This window comes from Hydra vulgaris, chromosome 01, assembly GCF_038396675.1.
Source record: "Hydra vulgaris chromosome 01, alternate assembly HydraT2T_AEP".
In the NCBI taxonomy this organism is placed as follows: domain Eukaryota; kingdom Metazoa; phylum Cnidaria; class Hydrozoa; order Anthoathecata; family Hydridae; genus Hydra; species Hydra vulgaris.
This window is the reverse complement of record NC_088920.1, coordinates 61,932,545-61,949,057: the sequence shown is the minus strand read 5'-3', so window position 1 is coordinate 61,949,057 and position 16,513 is coordinate 61,932,545. Positions and strand designations below refer to the sequence as shown.

General features: G+C 29.3%; 1 protein-coding gene across 4 annotated transcripts in view; it reads left to right on the top strand.

The window, feature by feature from the left end:
• Positions 1-16,513, top strand: part of LOC136074922 (uncharacterized) — a 70,645-nt gene that overhangs the window by 41,172 nt on the left and 12,960 nt on the right. For all 4 annotated transcript variants that reach the window (XM_065787131.1, XM_065787132.1, XM_065787130.1 and 1 more), the window contains one exon: positions 5,381-5,543. In XM_065787131.1, coding sequence (XP_065643203.1) covers positions 5,381-5,543 — 163 coding nt within the window. The remainder of the gene's footprint in view (positions 1-5,380; positions 5,544-16,513) is intronic.

Genomic DNA, 16,513 nt, shown 5'->3' with positions numbered 1-16,513 from the left:
CGTTATTTGCAATACCAGATGTGCCGGCTGGTTTGAGCCACGCTGTCGTATAAAACTCTCTAGCAACCTTATAGCAACAGGTTGATCACTTGTTTTAGAAGTCTTTCTGGACTTGTTTTGTTAATAGTAAACGTGAGATAATAAAGTTATCAAGAAAGAACTGTTTTTGTTATTCTTGGTCTAAATAGAACTGGAAGAAATCACAAACCTTATTTAATATATAGGAAATGCTAATACAAACAATTTTGTCATTTAATTACTTTTTTTATTTTATTTATGCGAAGTAAGAGTTTATCTAAATAAATTAAAAGAAAAACGAAATATTGCCATCTAAATTAAACTATTTTACTTTTCATTACTTAACTTCTACTCATCCTTATCAGTTGCTCCATTTAGTTCCAGTGGTAAGAAGCTAGTTACTGTCAACGGTATTAAAAATAATCATAAAAACTTGATAACTGTTTCGTTTCAATTAATTTTTCCTAACTAAAAAATTTGATTTCAAAAGCAGTTTGTTAATGTTGTTTTTCTCGTGTTTTGATTAAAAATAAAGTAAGTTACAGAATGGAATTTTCTTATTTACTCGACATGGCTTTTAGCAGTCTTAGCACTTAGAAAGGACTATAAATACGACTAGAAATACGTCGAGAGTACTCTTTTTTATTTTTTGCTTTTTTTTGCAAAACACGTTTTTTAGCATTTTTTTAAAAGTCAAAACATGACAACTTGAGTGAAATTCAAGTTTATGACCTAAAACTTTCAGGAGATGTTTATTTACTACTGATGATTCGATTGATTCACCGTTTTTTTTTAAATTTGGTTAGATAAAAATTTATTGCCATAATCTACTAAAGAAGTGTAGAGTTTTCAAACTTTTTAGTTAATTTATTATAAAAAGAGAAATTTTGAAAAATTTTGAAAACGCAGGGGTTAAGCAATGTTTTATCACTGTGTAAATTTTTTATTAATAAATCTTTCACTAGATCAAGATATTATCCTTTAAAATAATGCCTTTTTTTTTCCTTTTTTTCGCCATTATGGATTTTTATTGAGTTTTTAAATATATCTTTTTAAATGAAAAAAAATTAATTAAAACAAATTTTCATCAAAGCGAAACATTTTATACAATATTTAACAGTTTATTTTTTTCCCTAGTGTACCACCATTATTGTATAAATGTTAGCATTGCGTCATCTGAATAACAGTAAAATCATTATCAATAGATATAGAGACATTTTTTTTGTATTTCAGCACGAACAATGTAATAGTTAATTACTCGAGAAGTTTTTCTAATGTTATCTTTAATATACTTTAAATAGATACAAAAATGTATTTTGAAGTGCTTCAAATTGTTTATAAACAATAGATATCTGATCGCCTGTTTTGATAACATTCTGCGCAACAATTACTTTCCCATTAGTCAAACCATAACTAATAATCTCCATCAGTAATTTTGATACTCCAAAGTTTAGAATACGTCGAGAGTTCCTTATACTGACCACATAGTCTCATTAATTTTAGAACTAGACCCTTAAAGTGTTCTTTTGCAACAAGTGTACCCATTGGTTAATTCAGATTTTTTGTTATTTTTAATTCAATAGCTAATTTTTTTAAACTTTATTTTTATTTTGTTTAAACTATTTTATACAAAAGTAAACGAAGGCTACAATCATGTTTCTTTATGTATGACAAGTATTTTTCAAAAGGAAAAGGTGATGTTATCGAAGGGACCATATACTTTGGCATTTTGTGTCAAATATATAAGCCCATGCATAATAAATATAATCATTTTTGTGTTTTATATTTCATAAACATGGATTACAAACAGAAATAATATACTATGTGTAATCAGCATATTTTTGGCACAAACCTTTGCTTAGCAACAGATTGTCAAATCGTTATTGCAATAGAAAGAAGCATAAAGTTGTTTTAATGTGAAAGAGAAAGAATTTCATTAAAATACGCAAACCCTGATTAAAACCATAGCTACCTAAATTCTTTTGCTTTCCATGTTTCAATTTCATGAATTGATGGGGGTTTGGTGGGAGACGGCGCTTTTGCCTCGTCCCCCACTTTTTTGTTTTTGCTGTGCCTCTTATTAAATATATTTATAATGAATTTGAAAATATATGTAAACTTTTTTATATTAATAAAATAATTTGAAAATATTCTTAAGTGATTTTTAAACATCAAAAGAAATTATTTAGTTATTATATTTTACAGTCAAACAATGAAAAACTGAAAATGCCGACAGCTATTGTAAGCGCGCCGATTCAATACGATTATTTCTATGAAAAATTAGAACACGAGTTTTAATTTTTTAAATACAATATATAGAAGTCATCAAAACATGGTACTAAATTCGTGTTTATGTAAAACAATCTTTAATTAACTAAAAGCGAGTAGAAATCAGGAAATTCAACTTATCTTTTGATATTAGCATCAAACGCTAATAACGAGAGAGTATTCAGCACACTACGAAAATTTAAAACTTGGTGAAGAAGTACCGTGAATCAATTACGTCTAAACTGGTATATGCTATTAAATATACACAGCAAAAAACTGAAAAACTAAACATCATAAGTATAGCTAATGACATTGTAATGATATTGTAGCCAAAAAGAAGACAAAAGAACTGTATTTGGACAATTCAAAAAATAAACCTTGAGTTTGCTATAACGTATTACAAAGGTCTTATAATCAAACTTGTTTTTTAAAACCAAAACTTGTTTTCCGTCTCTTATATACTTTAACTCTCTGAATCATTTTTTTACATTTAAAAATAATAATTCAAAATCATTTTTCCGGATTTGAAAATATTATTTTTGACCATACTTTACTTAATACCGTAAAATATAATTTTAAATAATAGTTTAACCTAGAAACCTCACGTAAATACACGTGAAATTACGTAAAATTTTAGAAACTGGTGCTTTCAATCCGTTGAGTAACTTAGCTTATATAATGATATTTTAAATATTTTTTGACTTAAGTTGTCCTATTTATAATATTTAAGAAATGAATAACCCATGTACATTGTACCATATATGGGGCCGTAGATACACAGATCTCCACTAAAACGTTTGAATCTCCTTAAATTTAACGCTTGTTACACTTTTTACTTGAATAGGTTTATAATGTGAGCAATACAGCTACAATATAGGGTCTTTGACACTTAAAAGTAAATTTGTGAGACCCCTAAAAAAATACCATTTTTCTCTATACATGAGATAAAGGTATTACATCAGAACCTTAAAAACTTTATTGTTAAGAGAAAGATTGTTTTTGCTCTTTCTCTTTATTGTTCCTCAATTTTAAATAATTTGTGGGTGTACGTCCAAACTCTGAAGAGATGTAAGGTCTCATCATTAATTGTTAGGTCATTAACACCAAGCAGGCTAATTCTGGTTGATAAAAGACCCGTAAGCCTTATTTTGGGCCTAAAATTTTTCTCATTACTCCTACAAAAATTTCTTTTTTGCTGGTGCTTTTGATTTTATGTCGTAAAATGAAATTTTAGTTAGTGAGGTAGATCGGTGTGATGTTCCTTATTTATATATATATATATACATATATATATATATATATATATATATATATATATATATATATATATATATATATATATATATATATATATATAAATATATATATATATGTATATGTATATGTATATATATATATATATACATATACATACATATATATATATATATATATATATATATATATATATATATATATATATATATATATATATATATATACATTTGCTCATCAAACCTCTATTGCCCAATAATGTAAAACTTCGGCTGTTCTAACACTTACGTATGGACTTGAGCATTGTGAAAATAAATAAGTATTAATGGAAATGCTTGATAAAGTTGAAAGCAAGTCACTCCTAAAATGTTTCAAAACATACTTTATTTCATTTATCCTTTATTTTCTATCCAGGATATATCAGCAATCAAATATCAAATCAAGCAAAACTTTATTTTTCTGTTGAAAAATAAAATTTCTTAGAATAATTTTAAAATCTTTTAAAATCTTTTAAAATGCTTAAAAAAATAAAATAGCATTTGATATTGTTGAGTCGAGGTTAATAAAGAACGATCTTTAAGAAAATGCTTGAAGAAAAATCTCCATATAATCATGTTTTGAACTAAACGTTAAAAATAAAAACTCGCAAGTCTTTATATTACGTTTATCTTTAATGTAACTTTATTTTCCTTACTTTTATATTAATATATATAAGATTATAATTTACAACGTCCCTGGTAGTACCGCGCTCAACTTGTTTCTCCGCGCATCGCAGGAACAACCTCAAGTTTCGTGTTTCGGAGTTATAGAGTTGAGAGAGGGTTATAACCACTATTAAGTAGCCTCCTCATCTGTAGTGGCCTTCTCGGTCTTGAGGAGGTGAATAACAACAACAACAACAACAACAACAAAATTTGGGTGTTTAACATGAATGATAATAGCAATAATAGTAGTAACAATAATAATAATAATACCAAAATCAAATTGCACAATGCCACTATTTAAAAATGAGCTATTTATTTGTTAATAAAACGCGCTTTTTTTTTCAGTTTTAAAAAAAGTCTGCTTTGCAAAAATTCAAGACAGAACAGAGAAACTAACAATAATCACTAAGCGCAATAAAATTATAACTAAGTCCATTAAATATTGAACATTATTTGGATTATTTGTAGAATATTTAGCAAGATCCTTCATGTTAAAGTAAATGTTCCATTTTATCAAAAAACTTTTAGTTGTATTATTTTTTTCTCAAACATTAAAGGTTGGGATCTTTGAAACCATATCCAATGCAAAAATCATACATTTTTTTAATACTATTTCCAAATTTGTTTTTTTACCTTCATACATGACAATAAAAAGACAAATGTGCAAAAATGACAAATCTCATTAACTTACAAAAAATATGAACTTACCTTATTTATGAAATTTACTTTATAACTACTAATTAAGTTTTGAAGTACTGCTGCTCAGAAAATTTTTGTCTGTTTTATTCCAAAAAAATGAAGTAGTGTCCGTTACTCTTTTGCAGTCGTGGATTAATGTCAGATCTGGAAAAATCAAAGTCGGTAAAAATCGGTTTAGGAGAAATCCAATTAAAAGTTGTGAAAATTTTTGTATATCATTATAATTATTATTATTTTAGTAGTATATTCAATAATATTGTTTAATATCATAATGCTCTTTTGCGGTGCTGTGAAATAAGAGCATAAGGACTTCTGGGAGCACCTTAATAACCAAAAAAACACTAAATACATAAAATTTCATTTTTAAATTTGTTGATAAAATTAAAGTACTTTGTTGATGTATTTTCTTTAAATACTCAAAAATATTATTATTTTAGACCAAAATGATGTGGTGCCAATCATTTGGAATGTGCCAGATGGTATGCCGAGTAATACGATCTACACCTTCTGTCCTGATTGCTGCACAGCTAAAAAAACTCTTCGAAGTACTTTCTATAATCTTTGTCAAGAATGTAAACATAAGCTTAAATTGCCGTACAAGTGAGTTGTTTTTTTTTTAAAAATAGGAAAAATGAAAAATCAGTGTTAAGGTTAAAAATGAAAAAGGTTTAAGGTTGAGAATTAGATTTTCTTTGTTAAGTTTTAGCAGATTTCTATTAACATTTTAACTTTTTATTTATACTTAAATATTTTAAAACTTTAAAAACCTTAAAAACCTTAATCCCTTAAATTATATAATTATAAAACTGTGTAAAGATTTTATTGTTTATAGTTATTTTTATTTTTATTTATTACTATACTTTTGATATATTATATTATTTTTTTAACAAAAATATTGCCATTACAGAATAGTATATACAAAAACTATACATATAGTTAACATAATATTTATACTTATTTAAAAAACATATAAAAAACAAGTTTCGAAAAATGCCATAATGCTATAGACAGGAATGAAAATAACGCAATTAAAGTAGAAGCAGATTATTTTAAGAGAAAAGTTATGAAGACTATGGCAATATAATGTCACCAGTGCTCTTCAAATGACGATGGTTTAAATGAGTATAATAGTGATTAAGTCACATCGTTGTTTTATAAACCGTTTCTTTCTTATTTAAGACGCAAAGACACATTGCAGTGAAGTTTCATTATTTGTTTGTTTTAACCGGGATTTTTTTATCACTAATATTCATTTAGGGGTTTTATATAGCTTCGTTATTAAATAACGAGGGTATATATAACCCCTCAAAAATATTTAATAAATTATACTAAAAAGAATCTTTTAATAACGATTAGTTTAAACATCATAAACAAATGTTTTAATTTAAATTAACGTAAATTTACTATAAACGTAACAACGTAAATACGGTATTATAACGGAATAATTCTTCCTTACCAGCTTCAAAAAAGTGTTGAACAGGAAGATTTTATAATTGTATAAAGACAAAATAAAACACAACCAGTTTGTTTAATTGAATACTTTTTGATATTTTTTTGGATTTAAAATTGCAATTTTGTTACGCTCGTATTGTGTTTAAAAACTTATAAAAATTAATTTAATCCACTTCTTTTAACTGCATCAAGTTCTTTTTATTGTTGCACCATTGATTACACAACTTTCAAAAATAATGTAGTTATATGACAAGATGTAATCATTATTATATTTATATCCTGATATATAAAAGTTGTTTTTTACTTTTTTTAAAAAGAGAAAGGGTGTTAATAAAAATGCAACAGTATTACATGCAAGGGTAGGTTTACTAAAGTATAAAACGAAACAAATTTTAAGAAAACCATATTTATAAAAAGATTTTTTAAATTACATGTTGGTATTCAAATGTATTAATTTATTAAAGATAATGTCACAATGATTAATTGAAAATAAGTAAATACTCGCATGAGCCTCATTCACTATTTTGATACTATATTCAACATTGGTTGTCTCTACTAATTTGATATGGCGTTTAACATTGATTGTTCTTACTACACCTTTTCAGGATTTAATTGTGAATTTGAAAGTTTTAATTAAGAGTAGCAAGATGTAATTGAGAAGATGAATGATGTAATTAGGAAAAGTAAGATATAATTGAGAAGATAAAAGTTCTAATTAAGTTACGTCAGATGTAGTTGAGAAAATGAAAGTTGTAATTAAGAAATCGTAAAATGTAATTGAGAACATGGTGGTTGTAATTAAGGAAAGTATAAAGAATACAATGTTCTTTGTATTTTAAATATTGTATTCCTAATATACATTGTAATTTAAGACTGGAAATAATATTATAATATCAATGAAGTATAGAAAGTCATGAAAGAGGCATTTGAGATTAAGGCTGTAACTGGAAAAGTCCTATAAGGTGTCAATTAAAATTTTATTTTGTTTTTGTTTATGAAAAATTTAATAGAGACTTCTGGTGAATAATAAACAAAACACAAATAATATCATTACTGTATTATTGTATTGTTGGTGCAAACAAATGCTAAATTTGATATTATTAACTTATTAAAATGCATGTCCAAGAAGATCTTTTATAATGACCTTTAAGGTGGTAGTACACCAATAAAAGTGAAAAAAAAGTTTATTTTTTACATTTGTTATTTAACCAATATAATTATCGCAGATTTCAATTTTTTAGTTGATTTATTTAAATTAAAAAAAGCTTCACATGTTAAAACTTGTTTAAAATGTAACGGTATAAAATGTTTTTCATTTTACCCCCTAGCAACGCCTTGTTTATTCCGTTGTTATGCGCTTCAGAAACAAGTTAAACCATAAAAATGCCATAAAAAACTTACCTTGTCAACTTTTTTAAGTGCAAAGTTGGAGACTGCAACGACTTCTTGTTAATTAGTTTAGTATGATGGCTTAATTGACGTAATTCGCTTCTTGTTTCAAGCTGCATTCAAGCTTTATTATTTATGCTATAGTAGATCTTTAATCTTTTCAAACTAAAAAATAATATGGTTGGATCAAAGAGAAAACAATTATCAAATAGAATATATAATAATAAAAAAGCAAAATTTCGTGGAAACAGATATACAAAGATTCCTTCTTCAGAAACGAAAACTTTATCTTTTGTTGAATCTGCCACACATTCTGCTTCTTCAAAAAAATTAAATATTGCTGATAGAGATTTTCAAAATATTCAAAGTACCGATTTCAACTTTGTTATGAACTTAAGTCTGTTGGAAAACGTTATATCGCTACTGAAATGCCCGAATTTGTGTCAAGATAATGTTTTTTTAATGTTTGATTCCTCAAAAAAGTATAGTTTAAGTATTGGTTTAGAAATATGTTGTAACAGTTGCAATTGGAAAACTGAGTTTTTTTCATCTGCTACATTTTGTAAAAAAAATTTAATCGAACAACAAGAGCGTAGTGAAAGCAAATATAGTTAACAAAAACCATTTGATTTTAACACACGCGTCATTGTAGCTTTTCGTGAAATGGGTAAAGGGTTATCATCATTAGAAAAACTTTGTGGAATAATGAATATGCTACAACAAAACTTTACATAACCTGTTAGATGTTTATCAAAATTTAGTTGACCAGAACATGAAAAATGCTGCTGATGAATTAATCCTTTCAGGTGAAACATCAAGAGAAATTATGTGTAGCTTTGATGGTTCATGGCAAAAGCGTGGTTTTACTTCAAATAACGGAGTTGTTTCAGTTGAAAGTGGTAAATGTATTGACTTTCAAATAGAAACAAAAGCATGTAAATTATGTTCAATATGGAAGTTAAAAAAATATACGTACCCAGTTGAATGTGAAATGTTCCAATCATCACATTACCAAAAGTGTAAAATTAGTCATACTGGATCATCATCGGCTATGGAATCAAGTGGTGTTTTAAAACTTTTTCATCGTTCTGAAAAGAAAAACAATTTAAGGTATACCACACATCTTGGTGACGGAGATAGTAGTTTTTATACCAGTGTTGTTGCTGCTAAACCTTATGAAAATAATGTAAAAATTTTAAAATTTTTACTTTTATTTTAATCATATAATATATGTTATGCACTATTAAAAGTTGAAAAAAAAGTTGAAATGCAAGTTTTTTTTTTAATGGTATACTACCACCTTAAGCTTACATTGTGAATTCACAACTCAAATAATGTATTCTCATTTAAATATTACAATTTCTTAATTTCAACTTTTGTTTTTCTCATTACATATTTTGATTTTCCAAATACATATTTATATGTTGGGTATCTCAATTACATTTTAAAATTTCCTAATTACATATCGTGTTTCTTAATTACATATTGCGACTTCTAAATCACATGTTGTATTTCACAATTACATTTTTTTTTTCTTAATAACAACTTTCAAGTTCTCAATTACATCTTGAAAACGTGTAGTTTGTTATTCATCATTGTTCAACATAGTTCAATTTTGTTCAACATTGATTGTTTTTACTAGTTTGATACTATGTTCAACATCGGTTGTTCTTACTAATTTGATATTGTGTTCAATATTGGTTATTCTTCCTTATTTGATATTTTGTTTAGCATTTCTTACTAACTCGATATTATGTTGAACATTCATTACTAGTTTGTTATTATATTTATTATTTATTACTAATTTGATATTATGTTCAACATAAGTTATTTTAATTAATTTGATATTATGTTCTACATTAGTTGTATCTACTAGTTTGATACTAGCTGTCAGGGCACGTATAATACGGGTCATTGCGAGTCTGCTACATAACCGGGTATTTCTAAACTTGTTCCTAATTTGGTCTGTATACTTCAATAAATTTTAGTAAACGTTAAAACATTATTCAATTTTATGTTTTTGACCTTTGCCTAGTAAACTCAGATTGGCTCAGAATTGGTCAATATTTGGTCAAAAATGGATAAAATCAATATTGTATAACTTTAATTGACTTTAATTTAACGTAAACATTTATTGATTTAAAATCTACGCTTTAAATCTTTTAATATATACGTTTATTAAACGTCGATCAAACGTTTACAACTTTGATAATAAAAACTGTTATTCTAAAATCTAATGTAGGGGCTAGACAACATATAGGTTTGACGTCACCCTAAGACACCCTCGGAGAGCGTTTTTTATGATGCTCTCTTTGGTTACTCTATAGTAGCCTAATAAATTTTTTTACACTTGGTACAGAAATCTTTATTTATATCAGAAATCTTTTTACAACTACCGTTATCACTACCTGCCTCAGAGAGATTTTTACAATGGTTTTTTACAACTTATGTTGTCAAGAACCTTTTACACCTACATTTGATTTCAGCTGGGTAGGCACGAAGAGAATTTTATTTTTTGCTTGTTTTTCTCACTTGAGTTTGCTGATGAGAACGTAACTCTTATATGAGAACGTACTTGAAACTTTTTTATGAAATTTTAACACCAAAAAGCCATGAGGTTTGAGCTGCATCACGTTGGACACGGCGGTGACGTATTATTTGCTCAAAATCAACCCCAAATAGTTTACGCGACCATAGGCTACTTCATTATCCAGCCATGGGTTATAAATAGTTTTGTATTGCAAAGCTATGTTGTTTAGTTAATAATTTCGAGTTGCTGTGTCGATAGGAATATTAACTTGCGTACGGTCACTAAAAACAAATTTATATTCTAGTTGATCCCCGAAGCTTAATAAGTGAAAGAGTCCTTTCGCATTAAAGCGTTCAAATTTAAAGGGAGGGCAAGACTTAAATCTATTTGGAGCGACCCTCGTATGAAAACGAGTGAAATTTCAGCATTGGTCCTAGTAGTGCTACCTAACAAAGATCCTGATCTTAGGAGGATAAACTTTTTTTTTTTTTTTAAAAACATCTTCACTTCCAACATGGCTAGAAGCAGCCACTAATTAAAGTTGGAAGTTACTGAGAGAGAAAAGATGAAGATTGTAGAGCAAAATAACGATTGACGGACGACTTAAAAGATTGCAAATTATATGAATCAGGAAAGCAAGATGAAGGAAGCGAATTCCAAAGAACTGATGTTCGATGAAAAAATCTAGACGAATAAGCGTTTTTGGAGCACTTAGTAACAGTCACAGAAAAAGGATGACACTTAATTGAATTACGAGTAACACGAGAATAAATTTTAGTAGATGGCACAAGAGACGCTAGCTTTTAAGAGCAGTGCCCATTATAGTATTTGTAGAAAAGAGAAAGAGAAGCATCATTACGACAATGTGATAATGGTTAAAGGTTGGCTGCAAGAGCAGGTCCAACTATGTATACAATGCGTTTTTGCACCTTGTCTAAATTAGAAAGGGCATCATTAGAAGATCCGCCTCAGATATGGCAACAGTATTCCATACAAGGCCGGATTTGAGATTTATAGAGATAGAGAATAGAATCCGAAGTAAAAAAGTGACAAGCTCGATAAAGAGATGCAGCCTTAGCAGATGCTAATTTTGCAACTGATTTGAAATATGGTTTCAAGAAAGATTGGAAGTAAGAGTTAATCCTAGAAGATGGAGATTGACTCATCGAGTACATCACCGTTCATAAATATAGAAAGACCTAAATTATTGCGATAACGATCGGCTGAAAAAATTGAGTTTTATCTGAATTAAAGTTCACCAGCCACTGTGAACCCCATGCTGTAGCAGAAGTGAGATCCTTTTCAAGCTCAAATGCCCCCTCCAAGCAATAAGAAAGTGTTGGTTTCTTATCACGACAAGAATAGATGATAGAATATCTGGAAGATCGTTAATGTAAATTAAAAAGAGTAAAGGGCGAAGGATAGAACCTTGAGGAACACCTTAAGTTACAGAATAAAAAGAAGAGTGTTGTCCATCTAGGACAACTTTTATGCTATAATTGGAAAGGAAGGATTCAATGAACTTAATGATGTTGCCAGATACACCATAAGAAGAAAGCTTATGGAGAAGACCAGCATGCCAAACTTTATCAAAAGCTTTAGAAATATCAAGAGCAATGGCCTTAACCTCCCCACCTTCATCTAATGCACGATAAAACCTGTCAGTTATTACTGTTAGCAAATCAGCTGTAGAACGAGAAGATCGAAATCCATATTGATGGTCAAAAAGTAAGTTATTAGATTCAAGATGAGAAATTAAGTGTTTGTTAATTAAAGATTCAAAAACCTAGCTAATGATAGGAAGAAGACTTATGGGACGGTAGTTAGACAAATCAGATCGCTCTCCAGAATTTTTGAAAATAGGAATAACAGATGCTGATTTCCAGCAGGCTGGATAACAAGACTCTAATAAGCACTTGTTGAATAGTTTTGAGAGTATAGATGACAGCTCCGGAGAACACTTCTGCAAGACAATAACGGGTATGTTTTCTGGGCCCCAAGCTGTAGAAAATTCTAGGCATCAAATCACTTTAGATACAGATGCTGGAGTGATATGAATGTCAAGCAATGGATCAATCTGTTTGTTGGCAATATCAGGTAGAACGCAACTATTGGAATCAAGAGATGATATTGATGAAAAGTTTTATCAAACAATTCGGCTTTGTCTTTAGGTGAGGTGATAAAGTCTGAACCATACAAGAGAGGTGGAATTATAGATTTACCCATATTATTGATATTATTAAAGATTCTCCAGAAGTCACGAGAACCTAATTTTTGAGATAAGATACGAGATTTCATGACCTAAGAATTGCGGGTTTTGGCGTTAGACAAAACCTTTTTACAATTGTTTCTTGCAGTAATATACAGACGTCTTTTTTCTGGAGAATTGTTTTCCTTATAAATATGGAAGTAACGGTTTCGATTGGCAATCGCAGCAGCACAGTGTGAGGAAAACCATTGAGGAGAGTGAGGCTTGACCTAGAATCGTTGAGAGGGAATAAAAGATTCCATGCCAGCCTGAATCCACGAAGTTATGTAAAAAGCACATTTGTCGACAGGAAGACGAAAGATTTCTACCCAAGGGCCATCACGAAGAAAATCACGGAATGAATCCCAGTTAGCTTTACTGTAGTTGTAAGAGCTTCGATAATAGGGGGATTCAGGTGATGAAGAAGAATGAGATATTAGTTTTAGAGAGATCAAACTGTGATCAGAAGAACCTAAAGGTGAATGTGGAAAAACTGTGCACTGACTAGGATCAGAAACAAGACATAAGTCGAGTAGAAAAAGTAGATGATTCGGGTTATCAGGAAAGCGAGTTGGAAAGTTGACTATTTGAGTTAGGGATTGAGAAAGACAAAAGTTGTGGGCTTTAATGCCTGCAGAGTCACTGACACTAGAGCCAAGCCATTCAGAGTGGTGAGCATTAAAGTCACCAACAACACCTATATTAGCTGATGGATAAACTTAACGAGGTCAGCCTGATTATCAATGCCTTGCATCAACCTGTCAGGTAAAGCTCACTGAGTTAATTAGAGGAACAGATTTCAAACGCTCCAGTAACCTCTATAGACTATCAATGATTGATTTTCTTGACCTTGCATTCTGATTGCTAATTTTTGGATTATAGCACGCCATAAACTTCCAACAAGTCTTCTAGTTAATTCAATACCTCGTGTTAAAATATCGTCGTTTAGCAATCGGACAGACCCATAAACAACAACCATATTGGGTGATAAAATAGGAACACAGACAACCAATGTTGTGCCTGAAAGTATAAAGTACGTGTTAATATGTTATTAACTGTTATCATTTGCCTTTTCTAGGACCATGCCTGATTAATAAATCTTGGTTAGGACTTAATAAAGTGCCATAGCTACTATTTAAACTTTCATCATTAAGCACATTATATATTTAAAGGAGGAACTATTATCTAATATGTAGTTTTGGACAATGGCTAAAAATATTCGATTATTTCAAAGAAGTGGTGTGGATTGGGGTGAAAAAAGCTACGTTGATTGAGCTGAATGATGTGATTGGCTCTGATGGGACTAGTTATGAGGTAGATATTTTTGATAGAGAAAAAATTGTTACAGAATGACAAGAGCAAATTGAAAAATCTTCAAAGGATTTGTAGAAAACAACGATAGACACTATTATTTCATCAATGGAAAGTATACCTGTAATAGTTATAGAAGGAGATACTGTTCAACATAGTAATAAAGTTAGACAATGGTATGCAACGTTGATTTTTGATTTAAATTTAAACAAAGGCAGATTTAAAACATACTGTAATAGTTTTGATTATGATACAACATTTGGTATAGAAAAAGAAGGAAGGAGTGCTGGCAGGGTTGTCCTGAGGAAGGGGAGTGTCTAGCCCCCTTGCAAATTTTACTTGTCGGCCAATCGGACATCGTAGTCAAAAAAGTTGGATCTATAGTTGGCAATCGGCAAATATTGGCCAAGAGGACTTTTTTTTTTTTAGATATTTAGCATAAAAATTTTTTGGCTTTAGTTGGCAAAAAACAGATACGTCACCTCCCCATTAAAATCTCTTTGGAACAACCCTGAGAGCTGGTGATATTTATTTTCAATATGAACTTGGTGATGCACATAAAAATCAATTTATAGCATGGCAGGAAGGTACACAACGAGCACAACCATCAAACTTATAGTTGAAGATTTTAACGCTGTAGGTATTTATTTTACAGGATATAAACCAAATATAACAGTAAAAGCAATGAATGTTTTTGAAGCGCTAAAAGATTTATTTAATAATATTTTCAGAAATATGAGGCTACGAAAAGTTACACTTTGAGATTCAGATATTTAGCTTAGTTTAGGATTGCCTAACACTTTTTGTTAGTTTGTGTTTCAATAACTAGTATACATTCACCAATTATTTAAGGTTATAAATCTGGTGGAAGAAAATTAAACTTTATTCGTTTTAGGCAACCCAAAACTTAAATTCCTACCAAGAAATTTCATTTACTTCCCAACTGATATATGGTTTTTTTCTATCGTACTCAAGAGAGCTAGCATGTGTTATTTGGCCCGTCTCTCCATTAACTGTAGTATAATTTGAATCAACTAAATACTTTATATAAAGCATTGATTTCAATGGTTTTGGTAAGCCAGCTTTTGAAATAATTTCATGCACATCATTTTTTGAACTATAATAAGTACAAAGAGTTTTAAAATATATTTAACGCTTGACTGTCTATTATTAGACAGGCAAACCATCGGCATTCATATTATCATCAAACCATAAGCATTCATATTATTTAGCTCTTGGTTATCTAATCTTCTACCGATAAGTTTTAAACTGTTGTCTCTTAAAATAAATGCTGTTAGCTTTGACCTATACAAATTAACAGAGCTTTCTTCTGTTTCAACAGGTTTTTTATCCTGGTTTTCTTTCTCTATCATAAGCTCTTCTAAAATTTCTTCTGTCGTATAAATTCTAATATACAATAAGGAGATGTTATTCGATAGTACTACCCATCTATTAAAAATAAAGTTTTTTAATAGATGGGTAATACTAAACCCATCTATTAAAAACAATACTCAAGCCCACCACCAGTTGTAAAGTATCTTTACCTGAACTGTCCTTCAAACAAAAATTTTATTATATTTTGCAAGTTAAAACTTTTCAAAAACCTGCGCATGTAGGGTCCTTAGAAATAGTAAAATTTTTCACTGATAAAGAATGCAAGTGGGATTATTTAATATTGTATCAGCTGTGAGAAAAAAACAAATAAAAATATTTTTTTTGTTACGTAACGCTGGTTACCCATCGAATAGATACATTTGTTTTGCTATGAACAATAGCGTTCATGCTGGTATTACTGAGAGGACTAAATATAAATGACTTTCCGAAATGGCAAAAAATTATCTAAAAAAGTAAAAAACTTTTATTTTTTCTAAAATTTCGTTACAAAGCATAAATTCTTTAATAATATATGCAAAAGAATATTAAATAGTACGTTTTTACATTTAAAGTTTTATATAACGATGCTTAAAGTTTTAAATAACGATCCCCACGACGTCCCTGGTAGTACCGCGCTCAACTTTTTTCTCCGTGCAGCGGCCTTGTTTGTCAAGGTTCATGTTTTGGAGTTTAATAGTTAAGAGAGGGTTATAACAACTATTAAGTAGCCTTCTCATCTGTAGTGGTCTTCTCGGCCTTGAGGAGGTAAATAACAAAAAAAAAAAAAAAAGTATTATATGGTGACACAAGTTTTAAACGATTTATTAAAAAATTTGCTAAAAAACTTTTTTTATTGGAAAATGAGAAACTTTTTAGATAAGTTTATTTTACCGTATTTCGAGCTGTATTTCAATTATATTTTACTATGGTATTTACAAATACAAAACACTGAAATATAATGTTTAATAAGAAATAATAATATTTTAAATAATAAAATCTCCAGCCCGTTAAATGTGCCTGAACATCTCTGGTTGGGATGCATTGGTTGCTTGAAAGCATGATGGCTTCTTATAAGCCAGTGCTTATTATTATAATTATTATTACTTCTGAATGTCTTAATAAAAAAATCATCACAGGGAGGGTGGCCCAATAACCATTTTGCACCAGCACATTTTTATTCCCTCTGGGGCCCTGAGATTAAAACATATACGCATGACTCAATAACCTCAGAAAATTTATTGTGTTTTTGTATTAAATTAATTATTT